Here is a 25,448-nt window from a genome sequence, read left to right as displayed (position 1 = left end):
TTTCAATACAAACAGGCAGAAAAGGAATCGGACAGAATTCAGTTTAAATTGAGGCTGTATGAATTTGGATATAACACACATGGACTTTGAGTAGTATGTTAATTTAAAATTCGAAATAATTAAAAGGTACTTTTAATGCTTTTTCTTGATATTTTAGTGAACAAAATACTTAAGTGTAAGAAATATTTTTTGAAAATTATCCTATTTAAGCGTCTTTTTAAATGACATGAAGTAAATAATTTTCAGAAGTTATTCAAACCAGACCTAACTGGAAAATAAGGCCCTTTTCATTATCTGTAAATTTTATAAGACATACAGGTGATAAGTGGGACCTATATAGGCTGCTTGGAATAGGAAGACATTTTACTTGTTCCTACACAACTTTAAACAGACATGTTGTTCCAATTTTCAGTCACTGACATACACATTCATTATAAGAAACTTGTTCACAATTTATAACTCCCAAGAGAAAATATGTTAAAGCGAAATTGCTATTTTCAAATCGAACTTAAGTTCAGCGAGGTTAATCTTATCCTGTTTCTGTGTAAGTGTAAAAAATATACTGTGTTTGTTATAAGTAACAGTCCTACTATAATAAACATTTTGAATTTTTGTTTTTGAAATAACATCTAATTTTTAAAAGGACTCAAAACTAAATTATCCGAAACAAGGCAAAATCCTGTATCACTATATGTTCTCAAAAAATAATTTGAAAACAGATTGCTGCACTCTCTTCTAATTTTCACTTTCATTTTACTATTTTGATGTGAGGTCAATCCTGTACATTTAGAAGGGATCCCTGAATCAAAGCTCATGGATTCCGTATATGAGTACCAAATATGATTTTTTTATATGAAGATATTCTGACTAGTTGTTCATATGATACTACTACTCACATTTCGGTTGTCAGTTTGAAACCTTCTGTGATCCACGTATTATACCTAATTAAAAGTCTGTGTGGGAACATATATTTTGTCATAGGAATATTGTGGTGCGAGGTTTTACGAAGTCAGATGTTGGGAAAGTATATATGCATGTATGGGATGTTTGTCTGCCCCTACGTGTCTTGACATGGTTTAACATCGTTTACACGCGTTACCATTGCATGCACTATTAAAGTAAATAAATTTCAAATTGTAGTTGTCTTAACAAATGTTCTTACATTTGAGTATCATATATAGAACTTAGACATATAGACTTTTCTGAAATAAGTTATGGCAGGGTCTTTCAGACCCTAGCAATGGCAAGAAGAGAAACACTTCACAGTTCAATGTTCATACAAAACCTTGGACATATTTTGCGTCCCAGACAAAAAGATATCCAACAGGGTTTCAGTTTTAAGAGTGTCATTTTGGATTTTGCTTCGCGTAAAAAGAGTCATAACTGGAAGATCAAATTTCATAACACTGTCTTGATGATTTTTATCCCACTCAATGTGTTCTTCAATACCTTGCGCTTACACATGTCCTTATATATTATAACCGTTTTGCACTCCTCAACACTTTCATAAACCAACCAGGTTTCAGTTTATGTGGGTACTTCATTAATTAGTTATTAATTACTATTATTTATTGGTATTCCACTCTGTCCTTTAGTCCTGCTTCGTGTCATCTATTGTGGTCCAGCTATGTGGTCTGGTGTGTCTGGATTATGTCATAGCCGGCGTTCTGTGATAGATATATATATCATTTTATATCATGTTTTCTTGTTTGTAGATCCCCATCCATCGATTCTACGAAAATATAGTACGTTGCCTGTCATCTTGTTCAAAGATTTGCGGAAAGAACCGAAAAGTTGCGATTGGATTTTTATCACTTCTCGCCTTTTTCCGTGGCTTATGAAACTAAACTTGTTTAACGACACGTAGAATTAAAATGGCAAGATTTCAAGTTAAAAAGGGGAAATTTCCAGAAAGGTATTCTATAAATGATGGGATTTGATCTAATTAATCTTCTCTTGAGTAAAATTTAAATTTCACTACAAGTGTTATGATATTTGGGACTTACAAACGGGATTTGATCTATATATAATTGACAATTTAGATGATTTAGATCTTGAAACTTTTAGTTGTTACAATATTTCTTTAAACGCAGAAATAACTATAATTGATAGATTTTATTTAAGAAATTGTAATAAGATCCTTCAGTGTTTGATATACTAAAGATTCAAATTTAATGTTAAGTGTTGACTGTTTTAATATTATTTTAGCTTCAGGTATATTTTCTGATGTTTTGAGTCATGATAGTATATTTATCCTATATTTGTGATCTAACCAAAACAAAAATAATCAGGCAGTATTTTCTTCCATAATGTAGAGCCCACTCATTCTAGTTAGTAACCCATACATTAGATTTTTTCCATTAAATATATTATTTTGTTAAGTGAAACTTTGTGACTTTCTGTATGAACAGAACACAAACATTATTTGGAATGACATTGATAACATTATACAAGTATGATGTAATAACATATGACCAAAAGTCAGCAATGCTAACAATATTTAGTCAAATGGGTATGAACAATTCACAGTAATATTATTTTTATGCAAAATATAATTTTAGACATATTTTTTTTCATATGGGTATTTTAGTTAATAGTAATCAAAGCATAAGAACACAAGTATATAAGTTCGCACCAACGTTTCATTTTCTTGGTGAATATGTATGTTCAAACAGACAAAGACATGGTTTCACTTTAATTAAATGATGCTTATTGTTCTAAGAAAAAAAATTAAGTATGGGTCATTTACTAGAATAGGCAGGCTCTATACTTAAATATTGCATAAAAAGATTTTCAAACTTTTAATATTTTTTGACAATATCTGATAATTGATCTCTATTATCATTTTGCACCAATATGTGAGGAAGATTCAATGCCTTTTCAGTAATTTTGTCTTTTTACAATGGCTATGAATGTACAGTATAATGTGCTTAATTTATTTTTTCAGGTGGTTTGATTACTCAAACATAGGAGACGTTATTGAAGGAACCAGAATAATACCTTTTAAAGTGCCATTGAAAGAGGTAAACCAAATTTGAAAGAGATGTATAGAAACCCTTTAAATGATTTAATCTTCCAAATAATTGAGGTGCTTTGCCATTTTGCAATTGGAAGTATTTCCTCATATTGATTTACATGAACTACATGTACCTTCTTTTGAACCATTATGAGTCACCATAAATAAATATTTTTTTCCTTTTAAACAATAATGACCATTAATAAATGTGTATTTAACTCAAGAGTGTCACATTCATAAATGAAAGAAGCTTTGCTGGTGGTATACTTAAGATTTCTGTTTCTAATGCAAGCAACACAGGAAAGTTACTGTACTATTAAAGCCTATCAGCAAACAAGACAGGTAATGAAATTCATTTTGAATAATAATTATGGTTTTCTAAACAGATTGAATGTTTAAAATCATACATCACTTTGTTTTAAGCTCACCTGAGCTTTTGGGACGGCAGTTTGTCCATCGTCTGTCATTTCCTACAATTTCTTGAACAATATTTCCTCCTTCAAAACTTGATGGATTTTGACCAAACTTCAGTCACAGGAATGACCTTAGGTAGAATATATGTATGTAGGTTATTATGCTCCCCGAACAATTCGGGGGAGCATATAGTCGCCGCTTGTCCGTCCGTCTTTCCGTCCGTCAGTCCGTCCGCTTTTCTTGTCCGGTACATAACTTTGAAACAACAAGAGGTATCAACATGAAACTTTGTAGGTAGATAGATCTCATTGAGAAGGTGTGCAGTGCACAAAAACCGTAACTCTGCCTTGCCTAATTTTTTAATTATTCCTCTTTGTTTATTTCACACTTTCAACTTGGTCCGGGACATAACTCTAAAAGTATAAAAGGTATCAACATGAAACGTTGTAGGTAGATAGATCTCATTGAATAGGTGTGCAGTGAACAAGAACCGTAACTCTGCCTTGCCTAATTTTAGAATTATCCCCTTTGTTAATTTTACACTTTGAACTTTGTCCGGGATATAACTCTAAAAGTATAAGAGGTATCAACATGAAACTTTGTAGGTCGATAGATCTCATTAAGTTGGTGTGCAGTGCACAAGAACCGTAAATCTGCCTTGCCTAATTTTTCAATTATTCCCCTTTGTTTATTTTACACTTTGAACATTGTCCGGACCATAACTCTTAAACTATAAGAGGTATCAACATGAAACTTTGTAGGTAGATAGATCTCATTGAGTATGTGTGCAGTGCTTAAGAATTGTAACTCTGCCTTGCCTAATTTTTGAATTGTTTCCCTTTGTTAATTTTACAATTTGAACTTTGTCCGGGAAATAACTCTAAAACTATAAGAGGTATCAATATGAAACTTTGTAGGTAGATAGATCTCGTTGAGTAGGTGTGCAGTGCGCAAGAACAGTTACTCTGCCTTGCCTAATTTTTTAATTATTCCCCTTTGTTTATTTTCACACTTTGAACTTTGTCCAGGACATAACTCTAAAACTATAAAAGGTATCAACATGAAACTTTGCAGGTAGATAGATCTCATTAAGTTGGTTTGCAGAACACAAGACTGTAACACTGTCTTGCCTACTTTTGGAGTTATTGTCCTTTGTTTATTTTGACACTTTGAACTTTGTCCGGGACATTACTCTAAAATTATAAGAGATATCAACATAAAACTTTGTAGATAGATAGGTCTCATTGGGTAGAAGTGCAGTGCTAAAGAATCATTACTCTGCCTTGCCTAATTTTGAAGTTATTGCCCTTTGTTTATTTTTACTTTTTGACTTTTGCCCGGGTAAAAAACTCTAAAACTATTAGATTTATCAACATGAAACTGTGTAGGTAGCTAGATTTCATTGGATAGAACTGCAATGCTTAAAGAACCTAAACAAAGCCTTGTTTAATTTTGAAGTTATTGCCCTTTGTTTATTTTTACACTTTGAATTTTACCTGAGACATAACTCTGAAACTATAAGAGATATCATCAGGAAACTTTATAGATAGATAGATCTCATTGAATAGAAGTGCAGTGCAAGAAACATAACTCCGCCTTGCGTAATGTTGGAGTTTTTGCTAATTTTTTTATACTTTCCTGTGTCCAGAACCTTCTCGGGGAGCATCACCCGGTTCAACCGGTTCTTGTGTTAAATAAGGGTGCATCCACCTGTTAAGGCAAACCTAGGACATCTACAGACAGTCATGCCTTGGTTAATTTTGAAGCACAGAGTGGTGACAATTTACCTCCAAGTCATCTTCATGGAGTATTAGCCAGTGAATTTTGAGCCAAAAGTAGGTCACTGTTAGGCGGCTAATAAGTACTTATATGTACTGTAACCTGAGACAATATGCAAAGTAGGTAGCCCTGTAAAGGGCTGTTCATGTCAAGCAAAGGGACTGTATTTCAAACAGTCACTACGTATGAGTGGCTTAAGCGCCCTTGCAACTTTCCTTTTGTCTCTACCTACATATACCCTGTAGAGCCACTCCCCTCAGCTTCAGTCAGGACATCAGCAGATTGACTCCATGTACCAGTTCTGGTCTTTGTTTATTATTTGCCATTTCAAATTCTTCAAATATTTTGTCAATGCTCAGTCTCTTCTCTACGATGTGCAGATACATGTACCAAAGGGAAGACAGGAGAATCACAGGTGGTTCTCAACAAGTATATAAATTGTTCGACGCATAAGAAGGTAAAGGGAGCTAAAAATAAAATTTAAATAGTAAATATTTTATAATCTATTTAGATATTAAGCAAAATATGTAATATCACCTTGTGTTCCTCTACAATAGTTTATGTTTATACATTATAACCCTGGGGTCAACATTTGTCCTTTCCCCAAGGGTCACTTAGTTTATATAGACTTACATGTACATAACACTTTTAATTAGATTTTCTTTAAAATATAATGATGCTTGGTAAAGAATGAAAAACCTGTGACCTTTCCTAGCAATTTGTCTTAGGTTCGCAACCCAGTTCCATAATGAAATGAATGAAATAGCACCGTTCTTCTGTCTGGTTTCATATCTTAGAACTGGCTGATTCCCATGTAATGAAACTTAAATTATTCTAAGGAAATGAAACGGGTTTAAAATCATATGTTTATTTCATGTGGTAAAGGGCCTCCAATGAGTTTTTTAACAGGACTGAACTATTTTACTGAGATTTTTTTACCATTTGATGTATATCTAGACAAATAGCTTACGGGCAAATTTTTGAGATCATACCCTTAACCTGATTTTATTTTGCAAACTTACCCAATAATGAAGAAATCACACAAAACATCAATAATCAACTTAATTCTGAGTATATTGCAGCAGATCATTCTGTGTTGTTTTGGTATGAAGACTTATTCTTAATAACGTACATTTCAGGGTTTCTTTGCCAATCGTGAGAGGTTTAACGATACCAGGTAAGTTAAATCCTTTGAAATACATGAACAATTTATTGTTGCTTTGTCATCCATTATATCTAATATTCTCTTTTAGAATATATCATATTACAAAATGAGATTTGCTTCATTAGAAAGGGAATGAAAATATGTATATAAAAGGAACATTATGTCTCAAAAATGCCATCAGTGTTATTGTTCTAAACCTTTTTATTTGGTGTCAAGTGTTATAGCTTCCTAAATGTAACCTCATTGGCCATATATCTGAACCATCTTTTGCATTTTTGAAAGAATTTCAGAATTGGTGATTTAAGTATTTTGTATTGAAGTCAAACTACCGTTTGTTTACTTTACATTTTGCATTTATCATACGTTTCACATTCTGAGGTCTTTCCTGTAGGAGGTAATTATCTCACGTGTTCTGAATCCATTAATTACAACGGTATAAAACATGTTTGCTCTTTCTGCAAAAGAAAAAGTATACTCATTGCTGAAGCTTTATGTGCCTTTATACATCAATAGAAAATTTAAATAGAATGTACATAATGTCTATGTTGTGAATTAACTGTACAAAAATTGAGAGAACTATGTTTATATAGGAAAATTGATGACAGTAACATTGTTTTTTAGCCCTAACCATGTTAGATAGCTTAAAGGGACTCATCCGACTTTCACTCTGGACCAAATCATTCATTATTTATATCGAAAATGTACTGACTAAATATCAAAAGATTGCAGACAAGCAGACTAATGGAAAAAATACACGAGACTTATCGAGGAAGTTGAAATTTGATCCGTATCTAATCAACCGCAATTATGTTATCAACAATACTGGTCAGTCTTTAGAGCCATCATAAGATGATGTTAAGTTTTCAAACATGATCTAGTGATGACGATGTATTAAGAATAAGCATGGTAGGTGTGTAATCCCGAAAGTGAATGCGTTTGATAAAATACCGACAAAACTATAACTTCCTCAGGTAAGTCTCGTATAATCTTTCCATTTAATCAACAGCATGTCCCCTTTGGGACATTGCACAGCGATGTTAGAGTTGATCATTTAGTGCATTTAAAATTATGCAATTGTTCTTTACAATGAATGGTAAGATTAAACGAACTATATATGTTGTTGTCAATCAAAGTAAACAATTTATATTCTCTAATCTGAATAATCATTTTATTATTACTATTCTAAGAAAAGCAAAGAAACGTGGGTTGTTACAAATATATTAGAATTTCCTTTAAAGCAGAATAGAAAGTGTCAAAATTCTTTGCACAGTAATATATATTTTATAGCATTATTAAATACACAATTGCTTTTCACTTGTTTGTATTGCCTCTTGTACGGTTTGTTTTTTGTTGTTGTTTTTTTGTTGTTTTTTGTAGAATTTTTCCAAAATGTCTCTAACCCCTTCCAGTTTTTTATTATTATTGTTAATGGCACCCCAGGTAGTCTATCTGCTGAAGTTGAAACCGCTCTAATACTGTGTTGTCCATATTTACTATTAATTTCTGCCTTAATTAAAATGTGTTTCACCAAACGTGAAATTGTTTGATGTGATACTGCTTTGTGTGTTTTTGAGTGCTGATCAATAATTTTGTTTAGTGTGTCGTAAAGGTTCAGTTCTGCGAATGTATTCTTCCTAAATTTTTACATTGCAAATGGAAGGATTTGCTTCATATCTTTGAAGCACATTGTTCTATGGTGACTGCCAGGTTTTGTGTGTATGAATAATGCCATTGTCCTCATGAAATTCAATGTCATTTAGCTCTATGATGTGTAGGGTTTGACATCTTTGTACTGTTTAAGTAAATAAATAGTTTGCATGATAATTGGAAATAAGTCGTGTTCTGTAAACTTTCAATGTATTTAAAGACAATGTCCACATCCCATATTGTGGTTATTTTTGTCAGACTAGGTCTTTCTAAATCATTGTCACTGACATCTAAATTGCTAAATATTTTTGTTAAGTTATTGATAGCAGCTCTTGCAGTTTGAAATGCAGAGTATTTTAAACCTTGTTTATGTAATGTCAAAAAGAATTCTAAAACCGAATTTTCAGAGGGCCGAATGGGATCGATACGTCACCCATAAAGAGCAAACCATTTTTATATGCCCGAAAAAATTTCGGGCATATTATGTTATACCCCCTGGCGTCCGTCCGTCCGTCCGTACGTCCGTCCGTCGTTAGCAATTTGGTTTTCGGAGCATAACTTAAGTTTCATTTGGCCCACAGTATTCAAACTTCATAGGATGATTGTCCATATTGGGTAGAAGACCCCTATTGATTTTGGGGTCACAAAGTCAAAGGTCAAGGTCACTATGACCTTAAAACTGAAAACAGTTTCCGGAGCATAACTTAAGTTCCATTTGGCCCACAGTGTTCAAACTTCATAGGATGATTGTTCATATTGGGTAGAAGACTCCTACTGATTTTGGGGTCACAAGGTCAAAGGTCAAGGTCACCATGACCTTAAAACTGAAAACAGTTTTTGGAGCATAACTTAAGTTCCATTTGGCCGACAATGTTCAAACTTCATAGGATGATTGTCCATATAAAGTAGAAGACCCCTATTGATTTTTGGGTCACAAGGTCAAAGGTCAAGGTCACTATGACCTTAAAACTGAAAACAGTTTCCGGAGCATAACTTAAGTTCTATTTGGCCCACAGTGTTCAAACTTCATAGGATGATTGTCCATATTGGGTAGAAGACCCCTATTGATTTTGGGGTCACAAGGTCAAAGGTCAAGGTCACTATGACCTTAAATCTGAAAACAGTTTCTTTAGCATAACTTAAGTTCAATTTGGCCCACAATATTCAAACTTCATAGGATGATTGTCCATATAAGATAGAAGACTCCTATTGATTTTGGGGTCACAAGGTCAAAGGTCAAGGTCACTATGACCTTAAAACTGAAAACATTTGTCGGAAAATAACTTAAGTTTCATTTGGCCCACTGTGTTTAAAATTCATAGTATGATTGTCCATATTGGGTAGAAGACCCCTATTGATTTTGGGGTCACAAGGTCAAAGGTCAAGGTCACTATTACCTTAGAACTGAAAACAGTTTCCGGGGCATAACTTAAGTTCCATTTGGACCACAATATTGAAACTTCAAAGGAGGATTGTTTTGTGAAGGAGGTAATACTTTATTTAATTCCCATGTCTTACAAATGCTTCATCTTTACTTAAAAAAAATCACTTTCGGGCATATAATGCTCCGCCTAGCGGTGCTCTTGTTTAATATCTGGTTGTATTGTCTTTTTTATCACGCCATGAGTGTAAAATGATATTGATTGCATCTGTAGTTAATCCCTGTGTTTGAGGTAATTACCTGATAACCTGATAATTAGAACTTGCCTCATCTTTTTGAGGGGATGAAGATTGTTTTGTTTGTATGGTAGCCAGGTAAAGAAAGGTGTAAGGTTGTGGCAGAAGGTAACAATTTCTGCCGATCAGTCTTGTCAGTGATGGCCAAATGGGGCAAATTTTGTCTTCTGTTATTTTCTTTAGTATTTTTGGTATTAGACTGAAATGAGAAAATATGTTGTCAAGTTCACCAACCCAATTTTATGTAAATGCATCTGTTGCAATACTGTTTGTTTCAGGTAAGTAAGAAACATATTGATCAAATTTGTTATTTAATTTGGAAGCAAAATATCTAATGATATGTTTTGGTATTTCCCTCTTATTTTGTTAAAAAATGAATTTTTCAGGGCCCGTTTAGTATCATCATTAAGTTTGCTTCCTTATTTTTAATGCCCGAAACATGGGCAGCGCTTATGAATATATTTTTAGTCAAGCACCACAGCCACACTGTCCGTGCTAAGTTGTCTAACTCTTCTCCCCCCCCCCCCTCCCCAAATTTGTTAATATAAGCACAACTGCTGCTATTGTTCGTGTTAATTCTAATGTGACAATTTGAGCTATCTTTACAAAAAGAAGTAAGAGCCAACTGACATGCTTTCAGTTATGAAGTATTGATATGTAATTCTTGTTCTGTCAAAGACCACTGACCTTTTGTTGTAATATAAGAAGTTTTGTTGATTGCTCCAGTTGCCCCATATCCTCTTTTCGAGGCATCTGAGTAGATAACGTGTGACACAAGTTTGCGACTTGATGTAAGATTACTAACCCATCAGTTTATTACAGGTTTAAAAGATCCTGCTATTTGCATAAAGTTCTTAAAGTCGCCTTTGGATGTTTTTATGTTTTTGTCCCTGAATTTTTCTTTAAGGCTTAAGAGGAGTTGCCTCTACACCAGGCTCTGCCACCACAATACTTCTTAGCAAGGATAAGATGACAAAGTTGAATAAGCTCTTCTTGTCTTCCGGGGGGTTAGTTTAATCTACATTGTTTCTTAGCACAAAATGAATCCGAGAAAAACTATATTTTGAAATGGCTGTAAAACAGATTTTTTGTGGGGTGAACTGTAAGACCTAATGAATGCATTTCTGGCATTCCTTAAATGTTTGCAAGAGTCGTCAATGTAGGCAAAACTTACATGGTCCTTTGCTCTTAAGGAGGCAAATACCAGTTTCATAACTTTCGTGAAAACTCTTGGTGAAGTGATTAGCCCCATTACTAAACATGTGAATTGATATAGTTGGTTTTCATGAGTAAATCTATGATTCTTTCTGCCTTGGAATTGAATTGGAATTGAGTTAAAAGTTTCTGAAAGATCTACAGAAGCAAAAAAAAAAACAATAACTTTTCATATAATTAATTGCGTATGGTAAAGTCTCCGTTTTAAAATGAATATTTTCTCTTAATTTTTTAAGATTGAGTATAATTCTGATTTTGCCATCTTTTTTAGGTTGTGTAAAAATATTGGAAATAAACTCCCCCTTTTAAGGTTTTTTATTTGTTTTTTTCGATAATGTTATGTACAGTCCAAAAACCATCTTTATTCTAATTAAGCATGTTAAATGACAAAGCTTTTGGTATTGATGGTTGATAAGGTGTCTTTCACAACACTACTTTATAGCCGGTTAAAGTTTTCAGTAACTATCTACAATTGTAAGTTGCTTCCAGTTTTCAATATAGTGTCGGGTTTTACCGGCAACAAAATTGTCAGTGGTATCTGTTAGTTTAATGTTCTTTACATAGCGTTTAATTCCTGTGATGCATTGTTGCTGTCAGTTGTCCCTTGCTTTGATGGTTATGTGTCTGTAATAAAATTGTTGGTTTACTGGTTTGCTTCCTTATGAATTTTTGTGATATTCTCCAGCTTTGAATCGAGCAGCTGGCTGTCAGCCTAAAAAAACCTAATTAGTACCAAATGATTTGTTATGTAGGGACTTTACTTCACCAGCAACCTTGACCTCTTTTAATTAGACACCAAACAAAAGGGAAGCTGAAGTCTTCGATTTTCTGCATATAACTCTGTATGTCGTCTATATATCCTTCAGAAGGTTCTCCTTTCTTGCTTAATTTGTATTGGGTATTGTAAACACCATCATTTTAAAGGTGTCTCCAAGCAGTTCCTTCACGCTATCTCTTTTTAACTCGAATTTCACTGGCAAGATATCTAGTGCATTGATTGGCAGCACAAGGCAATCTGACATGTTTGGCATTGACCGATACCAATTTTGATGATACCGGAAGGTCTCGCCGAAGACAATGTTCCGCTGTAATGGTTTTTTGCAAATTTGCCACATTTGCTGGTCTTTTATGCTTTTAACTAAGCTCTTTCATTTGTTTTTCAGCCGGGTCTGATCTTATCGACCTAAAAACTACATTGGGTCATCTCTCACATACTTTATCTTTTGATATTATGATACAATAATTGATCTATGATAGCCGTTACATGCTGCGCAACTTACATCTTTTAGGAAAGCTCTAAATACTCATGTCCTTTTCTTTGTATTTTCCTGATAACAATCCCAGCAAACACATTACCTCGTTCTATCAATGTTGCTCAGACGTTAGAATGCGACGTTAGATATACGTTGGTATTTAGTTATATATAGAAGTTTTTAAGACGTCAGAATCCAACGTCAATCCAACGTCATAAATGACAAATCCAACTTCTATTCAACGTATATACAACTGCTTTCCAACCCATTCCCAACGTGAATCCAACCAATGCCCAACACGATTCCAACAAGTCACCGACGTTACACCAACTAGTTACAAAATTCTTTAAATCTGACCTTTTTACATTAAATAATCCCTAAAGAGAAAATACTAAACTTTCCATACTTGAAAATTATTTTTATATTTTGAAAAAAGTAATCATAAAACAATAAAACAAAATGAAAAAAAAAAATTCTGATTTGTCATTTCATGAATACTTATAAATAAAACAAATATACAACACACATGTGTAGCATTAAAAAGGGACTCACTTTTAGTCTTTTAAAGTGATAGTTATATAAAGTTAGATATTTATAAGAAAAATAGAAGGTGTGCAAATTTAATCGTAAGCAATTTCCCGTAATTATTATAATTTTAACGGTTCATTTTGAAATAACAAAAATCAGAAATTACAGTAAATAACAAAATCGAAATCCATCTATTACCTTTGATGTCCTTATCATTCATTCGAATATATCCAAATGTTGTTTCCTGTCGACTGTTTTTCATTTTACATTTTTATCAGCAAATTGTCATCAAACATTAAGGCCAGTCTATCAATAAAAACAAATCCTATGATTTACAAAAAGTATTTACATTAACAATATGAATTGATAGATCCCTACTTTGACCTTTTACATGTATTTGAATAACAATAAATTAAATATCAAATACTGACACGTGTTCCTTCGTTAACAATTACGATGTGGTGAAATTCCTATCCGATAAACCGAATAAGACAGATTAGGATCATGTAGGAGACTTGGCATAAAATGACAACAACACAAATAAAACAAAAGGGTTGACAGAATTTCATACAGTTTATATATCATTTGAATCTAAAAGTACGAGTTAAATGAAGGCGAATCAGAATACGTTAACTGGTTTAGAAATGAGATAAAAGAATTTCGTACTGTAATTAATAATTTTTCAACTATCATTTTTTATACTTTGCATGCAATTAGTTTGATACTATGCCAGTTGTCTTCTATAATGATGAGGTGCGAAGAAACACGTTGTCTTTGTTTGAATTTGAAAACAAGTCGTTGCTGTTGTTGTTGTAGCATCCACGTTTTGAAATTCTTCAAAATATGAAAAACAAGATCAACAAGGAAAGGCGGCGTTCAATGAACGCAACCCCCATATGACCCAGCAACAAGAACCAATGGCAAGGAGCCCAGGCGGACCCCAAACATAAAAAGGACAGGGCCACGACACGTTAATCATTAAATGATAAATAATTTGTAACTGATTAGGAATTCAAAGAAAATAATAATAGGCCCACAAAGGGGAAGGGACAGGAGACCGGGGAAGGGGGGGGGGGGTTAATCAAAGAAATAAAAACTAGAGGCAATGGGGAAGATACTTACCGTAGACGAGAAAACAACAAGGGACACAAGCAAAAGTGTGTCACCAAAACAGTATGAAACAACATAGACATACATCTGAGGAACACAGTGGGGCGCCGCCTTGGAACGGTCAGCAGCATAATAATGACTGCTGGGGAGTTTAAACCGGTTAATGGTGCACCAAACCTCGCTCTTAGCCCCACCATGTTCCTATAAACGAGACAGTGTAAATAAAATGAATCCCCGCCAAGTGAAATTCTAACAGTTGTCATGGTTACAAAAGGTTAAATAAGTAAAACACTAAAATGATCATGTAGAAACATATAAAAGTAAACCCAATGACCATAACAAAAGTACTCTTTTTATTTATTTGAAATACTGATCTTGTTCTTTTTTATGGTAGTATAACAAAAATATAATGAAAACTACAATAGAAATGAAAATAGATAAATAACAAAATTCGACTGATTATCTTGAACTAAAATTAGATCCACCTATCGGGTTAATAAATTAGAACAAAGAAAATTGGTTTTAGTATCAGGATTAGCATTGCAGATATAAAAGCTAACTAATATAACATAAATTTAAAGAACAAATATTTATGGTTATTATAAGGTGTTCTTCTCACTTTTTTTTCTCTCTCTCTCTCTCTCTCTCTCTCTCTCTCTCTCCCTCTCTCTCTCTCTCTCTCTCTCTCTCTCTCTCAGTTTCTTCATGTTTATATAATATTTGTTACCATTTTAACCAAGCAATCATAATATATTGAACATTTATACTATGTTCAATACACTTGACAAGTTTACTTTGTATTTCATTTTTAATTGTTTGACTCTTTTATTAAAGGTTTACACCAGCAACGCTTATTGAGAGCCTCAGAAGCAAAAGACTGACACTGGGCCTTGTTATAGACCTTACATTTACCACACGCTACTATGATAAAGAAGAATTTACAGAAAATGATGTCCAATATGAGAAAATAAAATTAAGAGGTCATAAGACACCAAGTGAAGCTAAGGTGGATAAGTATGTATTTTGCTTTTTTTATGGGGAGGTCTTTTCTCAGACTTTTTACACATCAGTAACTTGACCTTTTTGAAATATGCATAAGTTTGTAAATATACCTTTGTAAAATGCAAATGTAGTTGTGGCATAAGTTTCTTATTGATACATGTTTAGATAAGTTTTTTAAGGAAAAAAATAGAGGTATTGTTGCAGTCATGTCGGCGTTCCGTTGCCGTCTGCAAACTTTAACCTAAATCACAACTTTTTAAGTTCTTGTTAGTTTTCTTATCCCTTAAAAGATATGATTTACAATGTATCATTGTTACTGACACACAATAAGGGTAAAATTTCTCTCTTTATAGCTGAATATTTTGTTTAAGACTAACACCCATTGTCAATATTTCAAGTCATGGGTACACTGGCAGGTTTAAAGGTCAGGAGAGACAATTCATGGTTGACGTAGAGGTCACTGTAGTAAAGAACATAATTTTGTAACAGTATATATATGCAAAACAAGTTTTCAACAGGACATTGATAACTGTAAAATATAAATTGCTTCTGTTTACCATGTATAAGGTATCTGTTTTCCTTGATTTTTGCTGCTGGGAGAAACACATTTGAGCATTTGTTTTTCTTTATTATAATAAGAATTGATATTCAACTTTTCAGATTTATTGATGTAGTTAACAATTTTCTGATGTTTTCTGAAAACGGTAGGTATAAACATATTGATGCATACATTATCTTAACACTAGAACACTCGGCTTGTACGAGATAATACTTAAAATAATTATCTGGAAACAAGGAGTTATAGAGCCATTGCTCAAAGAAATAGATTTACCAAGTTACCTCTTTAATGAAGATTTAAACAAAGTAATTACTGAAGGAGAAGGAGAGAACACATACATGTTTAAAATAAAGTTGAACAATGACATTTTAATCTAAGCACTTTCTATGATGATGGTGTATCTAAGCTTGGACAGCATATCAATCATGTTTGATCCGGATCCAATTTCTTTAAATAAACAATGTACAGCTATATGTTGATAAAAATGACCTTTCCACATTGCAAAACTACCATAGTAAGTGAGATTGTTTACATGGAAAAAAAAGAAGTTAGTTTACAGTTTTCTTAATCATATGTAGCTTATCAATTTTTAGCTCACCTGAGCTGACGATGCTTGTCAAGGTAATTGCTGGGATGAGTTCGAACATTGGCCATCTCAGAGGAAAATCTAGGACACAGGAGCTAAAAATAGAAAAAATCTTATTAACACTCTAGTGACTTATGATTTCAAGGTCAAGTTTGAATATTGGTTACATGGGATCAAAAACGCGGTCAAATCGCCCAAATATGAATGAACATTCTTAATACTCTAGTGGTCACATAATTTATTTGATAAACAAAACAAAATAGAGAAAAACAAGACTAACAAGGAAAGGCGGCGTTGAATGAACGCAACACTTGACTCAATCATCATCAAACTCTGTCAGGATGCTTGTCAAGATAATTGCTCGGATGAGTCATGGGTCATCACGGATCATCTCGGATAAAAAAAACTATAGGAGCTAAAAATAGAAAAATATTGTTAACACTGTAGTGGTTTTTGTCTTGATCCAAATGTCCTGGAAATTGGTTAGAATGTTTGTTTCGATGATATCTATGTCAAGTTATAATATGGGTCACATGGGCTCAAAAACTATGTCACACTGCTCAAAGATGGTAAAATATGATAAACAAGATCAACAAGGAAAGGCGGCGTTCAATGAACGCAACCCCCATATGACCCAGCAACAAGAACCTTGTTATCACTCTAGTGGTCACATTTTTGAATCAGCTGATGAAACTTGGTTAGGATGGTTGTCTAGGTTATTGATCGGATGAGTAAAAGGGGTCAGGTGAGCGATCTAGGACCTCTTGTTAAATGCCCCGCCATAGAAATGGCCTTAGCATATAGTGTTACCCTGTTCCGTCATTCCTTCATCAGTTTCCGTTCATTATCTTAGTAACGTTTGCAAACAATTAACTCAAATTTGACATATGGATATATCAGATGAAAATACTGGTTAAGTTCAAATCTGTCATGGTCCGATGAATTTTGAATGTAACTTATGCCCCTGAATGAAATTTTCAGTTTCCGCTCGTTATCTCCCCAATGGTATTACAAATTCAATTCAAATTTGACGTATGGATATGTTTACGAAATAAGTTCGAATAAGGTCATTGTTCAATTATTTTAAGCAGTGCTATGCCCCTTTCAATTTGAAAATAATAAGACATTTTCAGTTTCCAATTATTACCTCCCCAACGGTATTTACATTGAACTCAAATTGACATATGGTTTTGTAAAAGTAATTAACTCCAACTTAAGAAATGTATATGCCATAGTAATGACTTGTGTAGGTCAAGTTTTAATATTGTCATGGTTCGATGTTTTTGACAGAGTAATATCCCTTATCTTGAAAACTAAGAAGTTTTCAGTTTCTGGTCATTTTCCCCGAACAGTTTTACACATTCAACTCGAATTTAATTTATCGATATGTCATAGGAATGTGCATGTCAAGATCAAATTTGGTCATTGTTTACCAAACCATGGTAATTTAGGGATTCTGTTGGGAATTCTGTTTTTTCTCTCTTTGATGATTTTTGACAGAGTCACCCCTCTTGAACTTTGAAAAAAATAAGACATTTTCAGTTTTTATTCATTATCTTCCACACAGCTGTAAACATTCAACTAAAATATATAGACATATCGTCAAAAGAATGGGCAGGTCGAGTTCGAATTTGATCATGGTTCAATGCTTTGGTAAAGAAATGCCCCTCAAACTTTGAAAAAAAGGAAATTTTCAGTTTCCTTTCATTATCTCCTAAACAGTTGTACCTATTCAACTCAAATTAGACATATGGCTATGTCATAAGAATACATTGAATAGTTTTAAGGGATTTGAACGAAACAATAGTTTGTATAAATAAATTGGGATATAGTATAACATTTGAAATTGTGGCTGCATGTGACGACACATTTCTAGTTTTGTAATTCACAGATACTTACATTGGTGTTCACTGCACACATGGTGTAAACAGGACCGGATATATGGTTTGCAGGTAAGCGTTTTACACATACTCGTAGAAGACTGTTGTGAACAGTAGTATTTTTCTTTGTCATGATGCGAGAGTCATATCAATGCTTTATGTCTTGTCAGATAAATGCTGCAAGTCTAGTGAGATAAATGCTCTATATCTAGTCACAATAATGCTTTATAACTAGTCAGATAATTGCTTGTCATATTGATGCTTTATGTCAAGTCAGATAAACGTTACATGTCTAGTCAGATTAATGCGTTATGTCTAGTCAGATTAATGCTTTATGTCTTACCAGATTAATGTTTTATATCTAGTTATATTAGTGGTCTATGTTTTGCCAGATTAATGCTCAATGGTAAGTCATATCAATGCAAAATGTCTAGTCATATTAATGCTTTTTGTCTTCTCAGATTAATGTTCAGTGTCTAGTTTTATCAATACTCTATGTCTAGTTATATCAGTGCTCTATGTCTAGTCAAAGCAATGCACTATGTATCGACATTTCAATGCCAATTTATCTAGTGGGATCAATGCTCCTAATAATATCTACTAATAATTATACTCTATTGTTAGTTAAATAAATGTCCCATGTGTAGTAATATCAATGATTTCTGTCTAGTCATACCAAAAAAATCTCTATCTTTAACTATGACCATATATAAGAGAATTATTCATCTTACTGTCGGCTATTTGATTTACCAAGGTGTAACAAAAAATGAACACACCATAGTCACATGGGAACTTCTTTTATTACATCCAGGGGCCATATAGACAAAAACATCACTAAAAAATTATTTAGAGAACAACAAATAAAATATTAAGACGCTGTAGACAGTTCTGAATGGCTTAAGTGATTACTTTGCAAACAGAGTGTTTTTAAACCACCCATCATTAGTTGATTGATTTTAATGCTGCATAAATATTGGCCATGTTTCGTAATTTGGTTCTCTGCAACTTTAATCAAACTGTAAAATTTCCATTCTAGAAGCTTAAACCTTGATCCTTAAACACAGAAAACATCTCCACAAGGGCTTGGATTTGACATATAACATTGTGGCAGTGATCTGTGAATGGCTCTATTTCCCAGTAATTTCTATGGTCAAATCCTTTGCAGAGATGAGATGTTGACATGATAGTGACCTAGGCTTTCGATGTAAATTGTCTTGAATAAGAAAAATATCATAATAATAACAGTGTTATTTATAAACAGGTTTTGCATTATGTTTGGATAGCATGTTGATTATGAGATATATTGATTAAAATGACAACTGTCTGTTTCTTAGAAAGGGACAACAACCAGGATAAGCAGCGATGTCTAAAGCTGTATTTCATTACCAGGCATAGTTTTTATGAGAGACATTTATACATGTACTTAGTTGCTGCTTCCCATTATGTCATTATGGTCCTCAAATCCATAAAGACTTTCCAACTTCAAGTCATGATGAACATCTCCAGGCTATTATTGCATAATGGCGACCAGAAAACAAGTACATGTATTAACTTCTCAATTAACTTCCAAACAATTATAGTGTTTTAATGTTATTTTATCATTTGCAGTTATATGGTGAAGCATCTAAAAAAGAAGGCAACAGAATCATTACTTGGTAAAGTACATGTAACAGTTGAATGAATGAAACAATTGTTTATAAATACAATTTAAAAAATCAGAGCTGTATACATGTTAATTCAATTGACACTCCTATGACTGTTTATCACATGATATCACATTGTTTCCTATAGACTATAATCATTATGTATTTGTTTATTTGCCAAGCATGTTATGTCACTTTCTTTTAATTAGCATTTTTCTGAACTTTTTGCGGAATTAAATCTAACTTTAATCGAAAATGTTTGCTAAAGCAACATTTAAGGTAAAAATCAAAAGGGAAAGCAAATAGCTTTTAGACTTCTTGAAGTATTGTAAATTAGTGCAGTTGTTAATAATTGGAATATATCAACATTTATTTATGACTGTGATAAAACTATTTTTAGTTAAAGGGAATTAACTGTCAGAACTATCACAGACTGGTAAATAGTAATATAGTAATCAAAGTACTTATAAGTATTCTTGTAAGGCATTTTTAAAATTCTGAATGAATTATTATTCATTGATCCAATCAGTCATTAAAATTACTTATTCTTACAAATGTACAATGTTGTAAAGTATTTACATTGTTTTGAATTGCATGTGAATACATTCATTTTGTATTTTAGCATATGAGAAAGCGAGAGGTTATCCAGTAGAAAGAATCAACTACATCAATGATTTGAAGAGAACAGCAAAGTAAGTTTATAAGAGTGAATCACCACTTAATGAAGACATTTAACATAATGTTGCCTATGAAACTCGAATGTTGTGATTATGAGATGTGTGTATAAGACATGTTGTGATTGGCAAAGTTCATTCAAGTGATAAATGTCAAGACAGTTTTAGCATGTTTGTTTTGAAGAAACAGTCAAACTATTATGATTGTTGTGGCATCGTCATAGTTGTTGTGGTGCAAAATCTTTTATGTATTCCATTTTTCAAACATTTCAAAAAGTAATAACTTAAAATTGAAATACTTGCTTTTCGTGACAAGGTGCAGTTGTTAGGCAAGGGTCATAGTTCTGAAAGCCATATTTATGGAGTTATGCCTCTTTTTTAGCTCGACTATTCGATAAGAATAATTAAAGCTATTGTAGTCACCCGAGCAATGGCGTCGGCGTCTGCGTCCGCGTCGGCGTAACTACTTATGTTAAAGTTTTTGTAATACCTCAAATATTTTCAAAGTCCATTGACATATGGCTTTGAAACTTTGCACACTTGTTCACCATCATGACCCCAACCTGTAGACAGGAGGAGGTAACTCTATCAAGCATTTTGACAGAATTATGCCCTTTTTTCGACTTAGGATTGACGTTTAAGTTTTTGTAATACCTCAAATATTTTCAAAGTCCATTGACATATGGCTTTGAAACTTTGCACACTTGTTCACCATCATGACCCCAACCTGTAGACAGGAGGAAGTAATTATATCAAGCATTTTGACAGAATTATGCCCCTTTTTCGACTTAAAATTTACATTTAAGTTTTTTTAATACCTCAAATATTTTCAAAGTCCATTGACATATGGCTTTGAAACTTTGCACACTTGTTCACCATTGTGACCCAACCTGTAGACAGGAGGATGTAACTCTATCAAGCATTTTGACAGAGTTATGCCCCTATTTCGACTTAGAATTTACATAAAGTTTTTGTAATACCTCAAATATTTTCAAAGTCCATTGACATAAGGCTTTAAAACTTTGCACACTTGTTCACCATCATAACACCGACCTGTAGACAGGAGGATGTAACTCTATCAAGCATTTTGACAGAGTTATGCCCCTATTTCGACTTAGAATTTACATAAAGTTTTTGTAATACCTCAGATATTTTCAAAGTCCATTGACATAAGGCTTTGAAACTTTGCACACTTGTTCACCATCATAACACCGACCTGTAGACAGGAGGAGGTAACTCTATCAAGCATTTTGACAGAATTATGCCCCCTTTTCGACTTGGAATTTGCATTAAAGTTTTGTAATACCTCAAATATTTTCCAAGTCAGTTGACATATGGCTTTGAAACTTTGTACACTTGTTCACCATCATGACCCCAACCTGTAAACAAGAGGAGGTGACTCTTTCAAGCATTTTGACAGATTTTGCCTTTTTTTCGACTTAAAATTTACGTTAAAATTTTTGTAATACCTCACATATTGGCAAAGTCCATTGACATATGGCTTTGAAACTCTGCACACTTATTTACCATCATGACCCCAACCTGTAGACAGGAGGATGTAACTCTATTAAGCATTTTGACAGAATTATGCCCCTTTTTCGACTTAGAATTTACATTAAAGTTTTTGTAATAGCTCAAATATTTTCAAAGTTCATTCCCATATGGCTTTAAAACTTTGCACACTTGCTCACCATCATGATCCCAACCTGTAGACAGGAGGAGGTAACTCTATCAAGCATTTTGACAGAATTATGCTCCTTTTTCGACTTAGAATTTACGTTTAAGGTTTTGTAATACATTTACGTTCAAGTTTTTGTAATACACATGTACCTTAAATATTATCAAAGTTCATTGACATACGGCTTTAAAACATGTTGAAAATTTATACTCTTCTTTGAAAGCATGATAGGACTCTCTGTAATGCCTGTAACTGTTATATGGATTGAAAGAAGAATATTGCCTTTTCCTTTACTGTGAAAATTTTACCTTTAAATCAAGGCTTTTTTTCAAGCACTGAGAATAGTCGAGCGTTGCTGTCCTACCGACAGCTCTTGTTACCTAAACTTTTTATGTTTACACCGTATGCAATGCTCTTGTTCCTCTGTTGTAACTGTTGTGCAGAGAACTTGTCCAGTTTTTACCTCTCCTAAGCTAGCTCAGGGTGTTGAATGTCCGTCGTCGTCGTCGATTGTCCTGTTGTTCGTCCACATTTGTTCGTTAACACTCTAGTGGTCACATCTTTGCCTCAATCATCATCAATCCTTGTAAGGATGCGTGTATGGGTAATTATTCGGGTGAGTTTCATATGGGTCATCTCGGATGAAAAACTAGGTCACAGGAGCTAAAAATAGTTAAATCTTGTAAACACTAGTGGCTTCTGTTGCTTTCCAAATATCCTTGAAATTGGTCTGAAAGTTTGTTTTAATGATTTCTAGGTCAAGTTTGAATATAAGTTACCTGTGGTCAAAAACTAGGTCACACCAAATATGGAGAAACCTTGTAACCACTTTAGTGGTCACAATTTTGACTCAATCATCATCGAACTTAGTCAGGATGCTAACCTAATGTAATTGCTAGAGTGAGTTTGAACATTGGTCATTTCGGATGAAAAACTATGTCACAGGAGCTAAAAATATAAAAGTCTTGTTAACACTCTAGTGGCTACTGTTTTGATCCAGATATCCTGGAAATAGGTCTGAAAGTTTGTTTTAATGATTTCTATGTCAAGTTTGAATATGGGTTACCTGAGGTCAAAATCTAGGTTACACCGCCCAGATATGGAAAAACCTTGTTACCTCTCTAGTGGTCACAATTAGGACTCAATCATCATCAAATTTTGTCAGAATTTTTTTTCTAGGTAATTGTTCGAGTGAATTCGAACAGTGATCATTTCAGATGAAAATCTAGGTCATAGAAGCTAGAAATGAAAAAAAAATGTTTACACACTTATGGCTTCTATTTTCATCAAAATTACCCGGACATTGGTCTGAAAGTATGTTATGACGATTTCTAGGTCTAGGTCTAGTTCGAATATGGGCCACCTTGGGTCAAAAACAAGGTCACATTGTCCAAATATCGAAAACCCCTTTTTACACTCTAGTGGTCACAATTTTGACCCAATTGTAATCAAACAATATCAGGATGATTTTCTAGTTTATTGCTCGGAGGAGTTCCAACATAGGTCATCTCTGATGAAAAACTTGGTCACAGAAGCTAAAAGTAGAAAACTCTTGTTAACTTTCGTGGCTACTGTTGTTATCCAAATATCCAGGGAATTGGTCTGCAAATTTGTTTTAATGATTTGCTCAGATGTGTTCCATTGGTCAGGTGAGCGATCTAGGGCCATCTTTGCCCTTTTGTTGTATTGAATGAATCAAATGATTCACAATAGAGAATGAACTGTTCATAATCTTTATGATGATGAACAGCATTTATTTGGATAAAAATGCTATAATATTTGTGTCTTTAAACTCTAGTGATATGTACCCTAGTGATATGTACGCTTGTGATATGTACCCTAGTGATATGTACTCTAGTGATATGTACTCTAGTGGTATGTTCTCTTGTGATATGTACTCTAATGATATGTTCTCTTGTGATATGTATTCCAGTGATATGTACTCTAGAGATATGTACTCTAGAAATATGTTCTTCAGTGGTATGTTATCCAGTGATATAAACTCTAGAGATATGTACTCTTGAGGTATTATCTAGAGTAGTATGTAATCCAGTGGTATGATCTCTAGCGATTTGTACTCTAATGATAGACCGCCACCGTGGCCGAGGGGTTTCTAATCCAGTTACCTCTCTTTCATGGGTTCGAACCCCGGGATATGCTTTGGTAGTTTATCACGGAGGAAGGTAGTCTAGTACTGGTGTAACTCTCCCGAACGATGGTTAGGAAAGTACCCGCCTATATGACTGAAATACTGTTGGGAAAAGGCTTAAAATGAGACAAACAAACAAACTCTAGTGATATGTCTCTAAAGATATGTACCAATTTATGTACTCTAGAAATATTTTGTCTAGTTATATGTTCCCTAGAGATATGTACTCTAGTGGGGTATGTACTCTAGAGATATGTACTTTAGTGATATGTTTTCTAAAGATATGTACTCCAGTAATATGTACTCTAGAGATATGCACTCCAGTGGTATGTTCTCCAGTAATATAAACTCTAGAGATATGTACTCTCAAGATATGTATTCTAGTGATATGTCCTGTAGAGAAATGTACTCTCGAGTGATATGTACTCTAGAGATATGCATTTAAGTCATATGATCTTTAGCGATATGTAATCTAGAGATATGTATTCTAGTGATATGTTGCCTAGAGATCTGTACTCGAGTGGTATGTGTACTCTAGAGATATGTATTCTAGTGATATGTTCTCTAGAAATATCTATTCTAGAGGTATGTTATCTAGAGATATGTAATCTATAGATATGTAATGTAGAGATATGTTCTCTAGTGGTTTGTACTCCAGTGTTATGAACTCTAGAGATATGTACTCTAGATATATGTATTCTAGTGAATTGTTTTCTAGAGCTATTTTCTCCAGTGGTATGCACTCTAAGGATATTTATTCTAGAGATATGTATTCTAGTGATTAGTTCTCTAGAACTTTCTACTCTAGTGGTATGTTCTCTAGAGATAGATATGTACTCCAGTGGTATGTACTCTAATAAAAGTGTGTAGGCATTGCATAGAAAATTTTGAAAATGATTAATACATACAAGTTTATTTGTTTTACCTTTAAACTTTGTGTTTGAATGTTTTATGACTTGTTTGATTTTTTTTATACAGGGAACCTGTACCAGAAGAAGATCAGAAACGAGAAGAACAAGAGGAGCTAGAGAGAAAATAGAAAAGTCTCTTAAAATGTCAGCACAGAAAAATCATTAGAATAATCAGAGTGATGAAGCAGGAGATTTGATATACATCTATTTAAAGAAGATCTTGAACATTCATAATTATGATCAAAATAAGACTAAAAGCCATATGTTAATACTTTAAAATTACCTGTAAGTTTTCAAAATTAATTCTTTTATAAAACTTTAATAATTGTAAAGATTCTTATAATTATGTCTCTTGAATTGTTACATTTCATATGCTTCAGAAGTATTATTAAAGCTTCACACAGTGATCGAGACTAGTTAAAGTAATATACATGGCAAACAGTTTTGTGTTTGTTTCTGAATTTTTCATTCAATGTTCTATTTATGATCTTGAAATGAATACATTAAGCAGTCCCTGGAACAAAGAAAATCTCTTGTATATATCTAGTGTGAAAATGGTTGG

The 25,448-nt window shown here is 33.4% G+C and overlaps 1 protein-coding gene across 1 annotated transcript; it reads left to right on the top strand.

The window, feature by feature from the left end:
* LOC132754120 (RNA/RNP complex-1-interacting phosphatase-like) lies at positions 1-25,073 on the top strand. Its single transcript, XM_060744713.1, has 10 exons — positions 1-126; positions 1,716-1,915; positions 2,948-3,023; positions 6,349-6,386; positions 14,639-14,818; positions 15,467-15,510; positions 17,843-17,903; positions 19,440-19,486; positions 20,097-20,166; positions 24,954-25,073. The coding sequence occupies exons 2-10, from the start codon at positions 1,875-1,877 to the stop codon at positions 25,012-25,014; spliced, it is 618 nt and encodes a 205-aa protein (XP_060600696.1). The 5' UTR covers positions 1-126; positions 1,716-1,874; the 3' UTR covers positions 25,015-25,073.
* The last annotated feature ends 375 nt before the right edge of the window (positions 25,074-25,448 follow it).

This window comes from Ruditapes philippinarum, unplaced genomic scaffold (genome assembly GCF_026571515.1).
Source record: "Ruditapes philippinarum isolate M1 unplaced genomic scaffold, ASM2657151v2 ctg5663_1_1_1_1, whole genome shotgun sequence".
Lineage (NCBI taxonomy): Eukaryota > Metazoa > Mollusca > Bivalvia > Venerida > Veneridae > Ruditapes > Ruditapes philippinarum.
The sequence above is the reverse complement of the archived record's forward strand: the minus strand, read 5'-3'. Positions and strand labels throughout refer to the sequence as shown.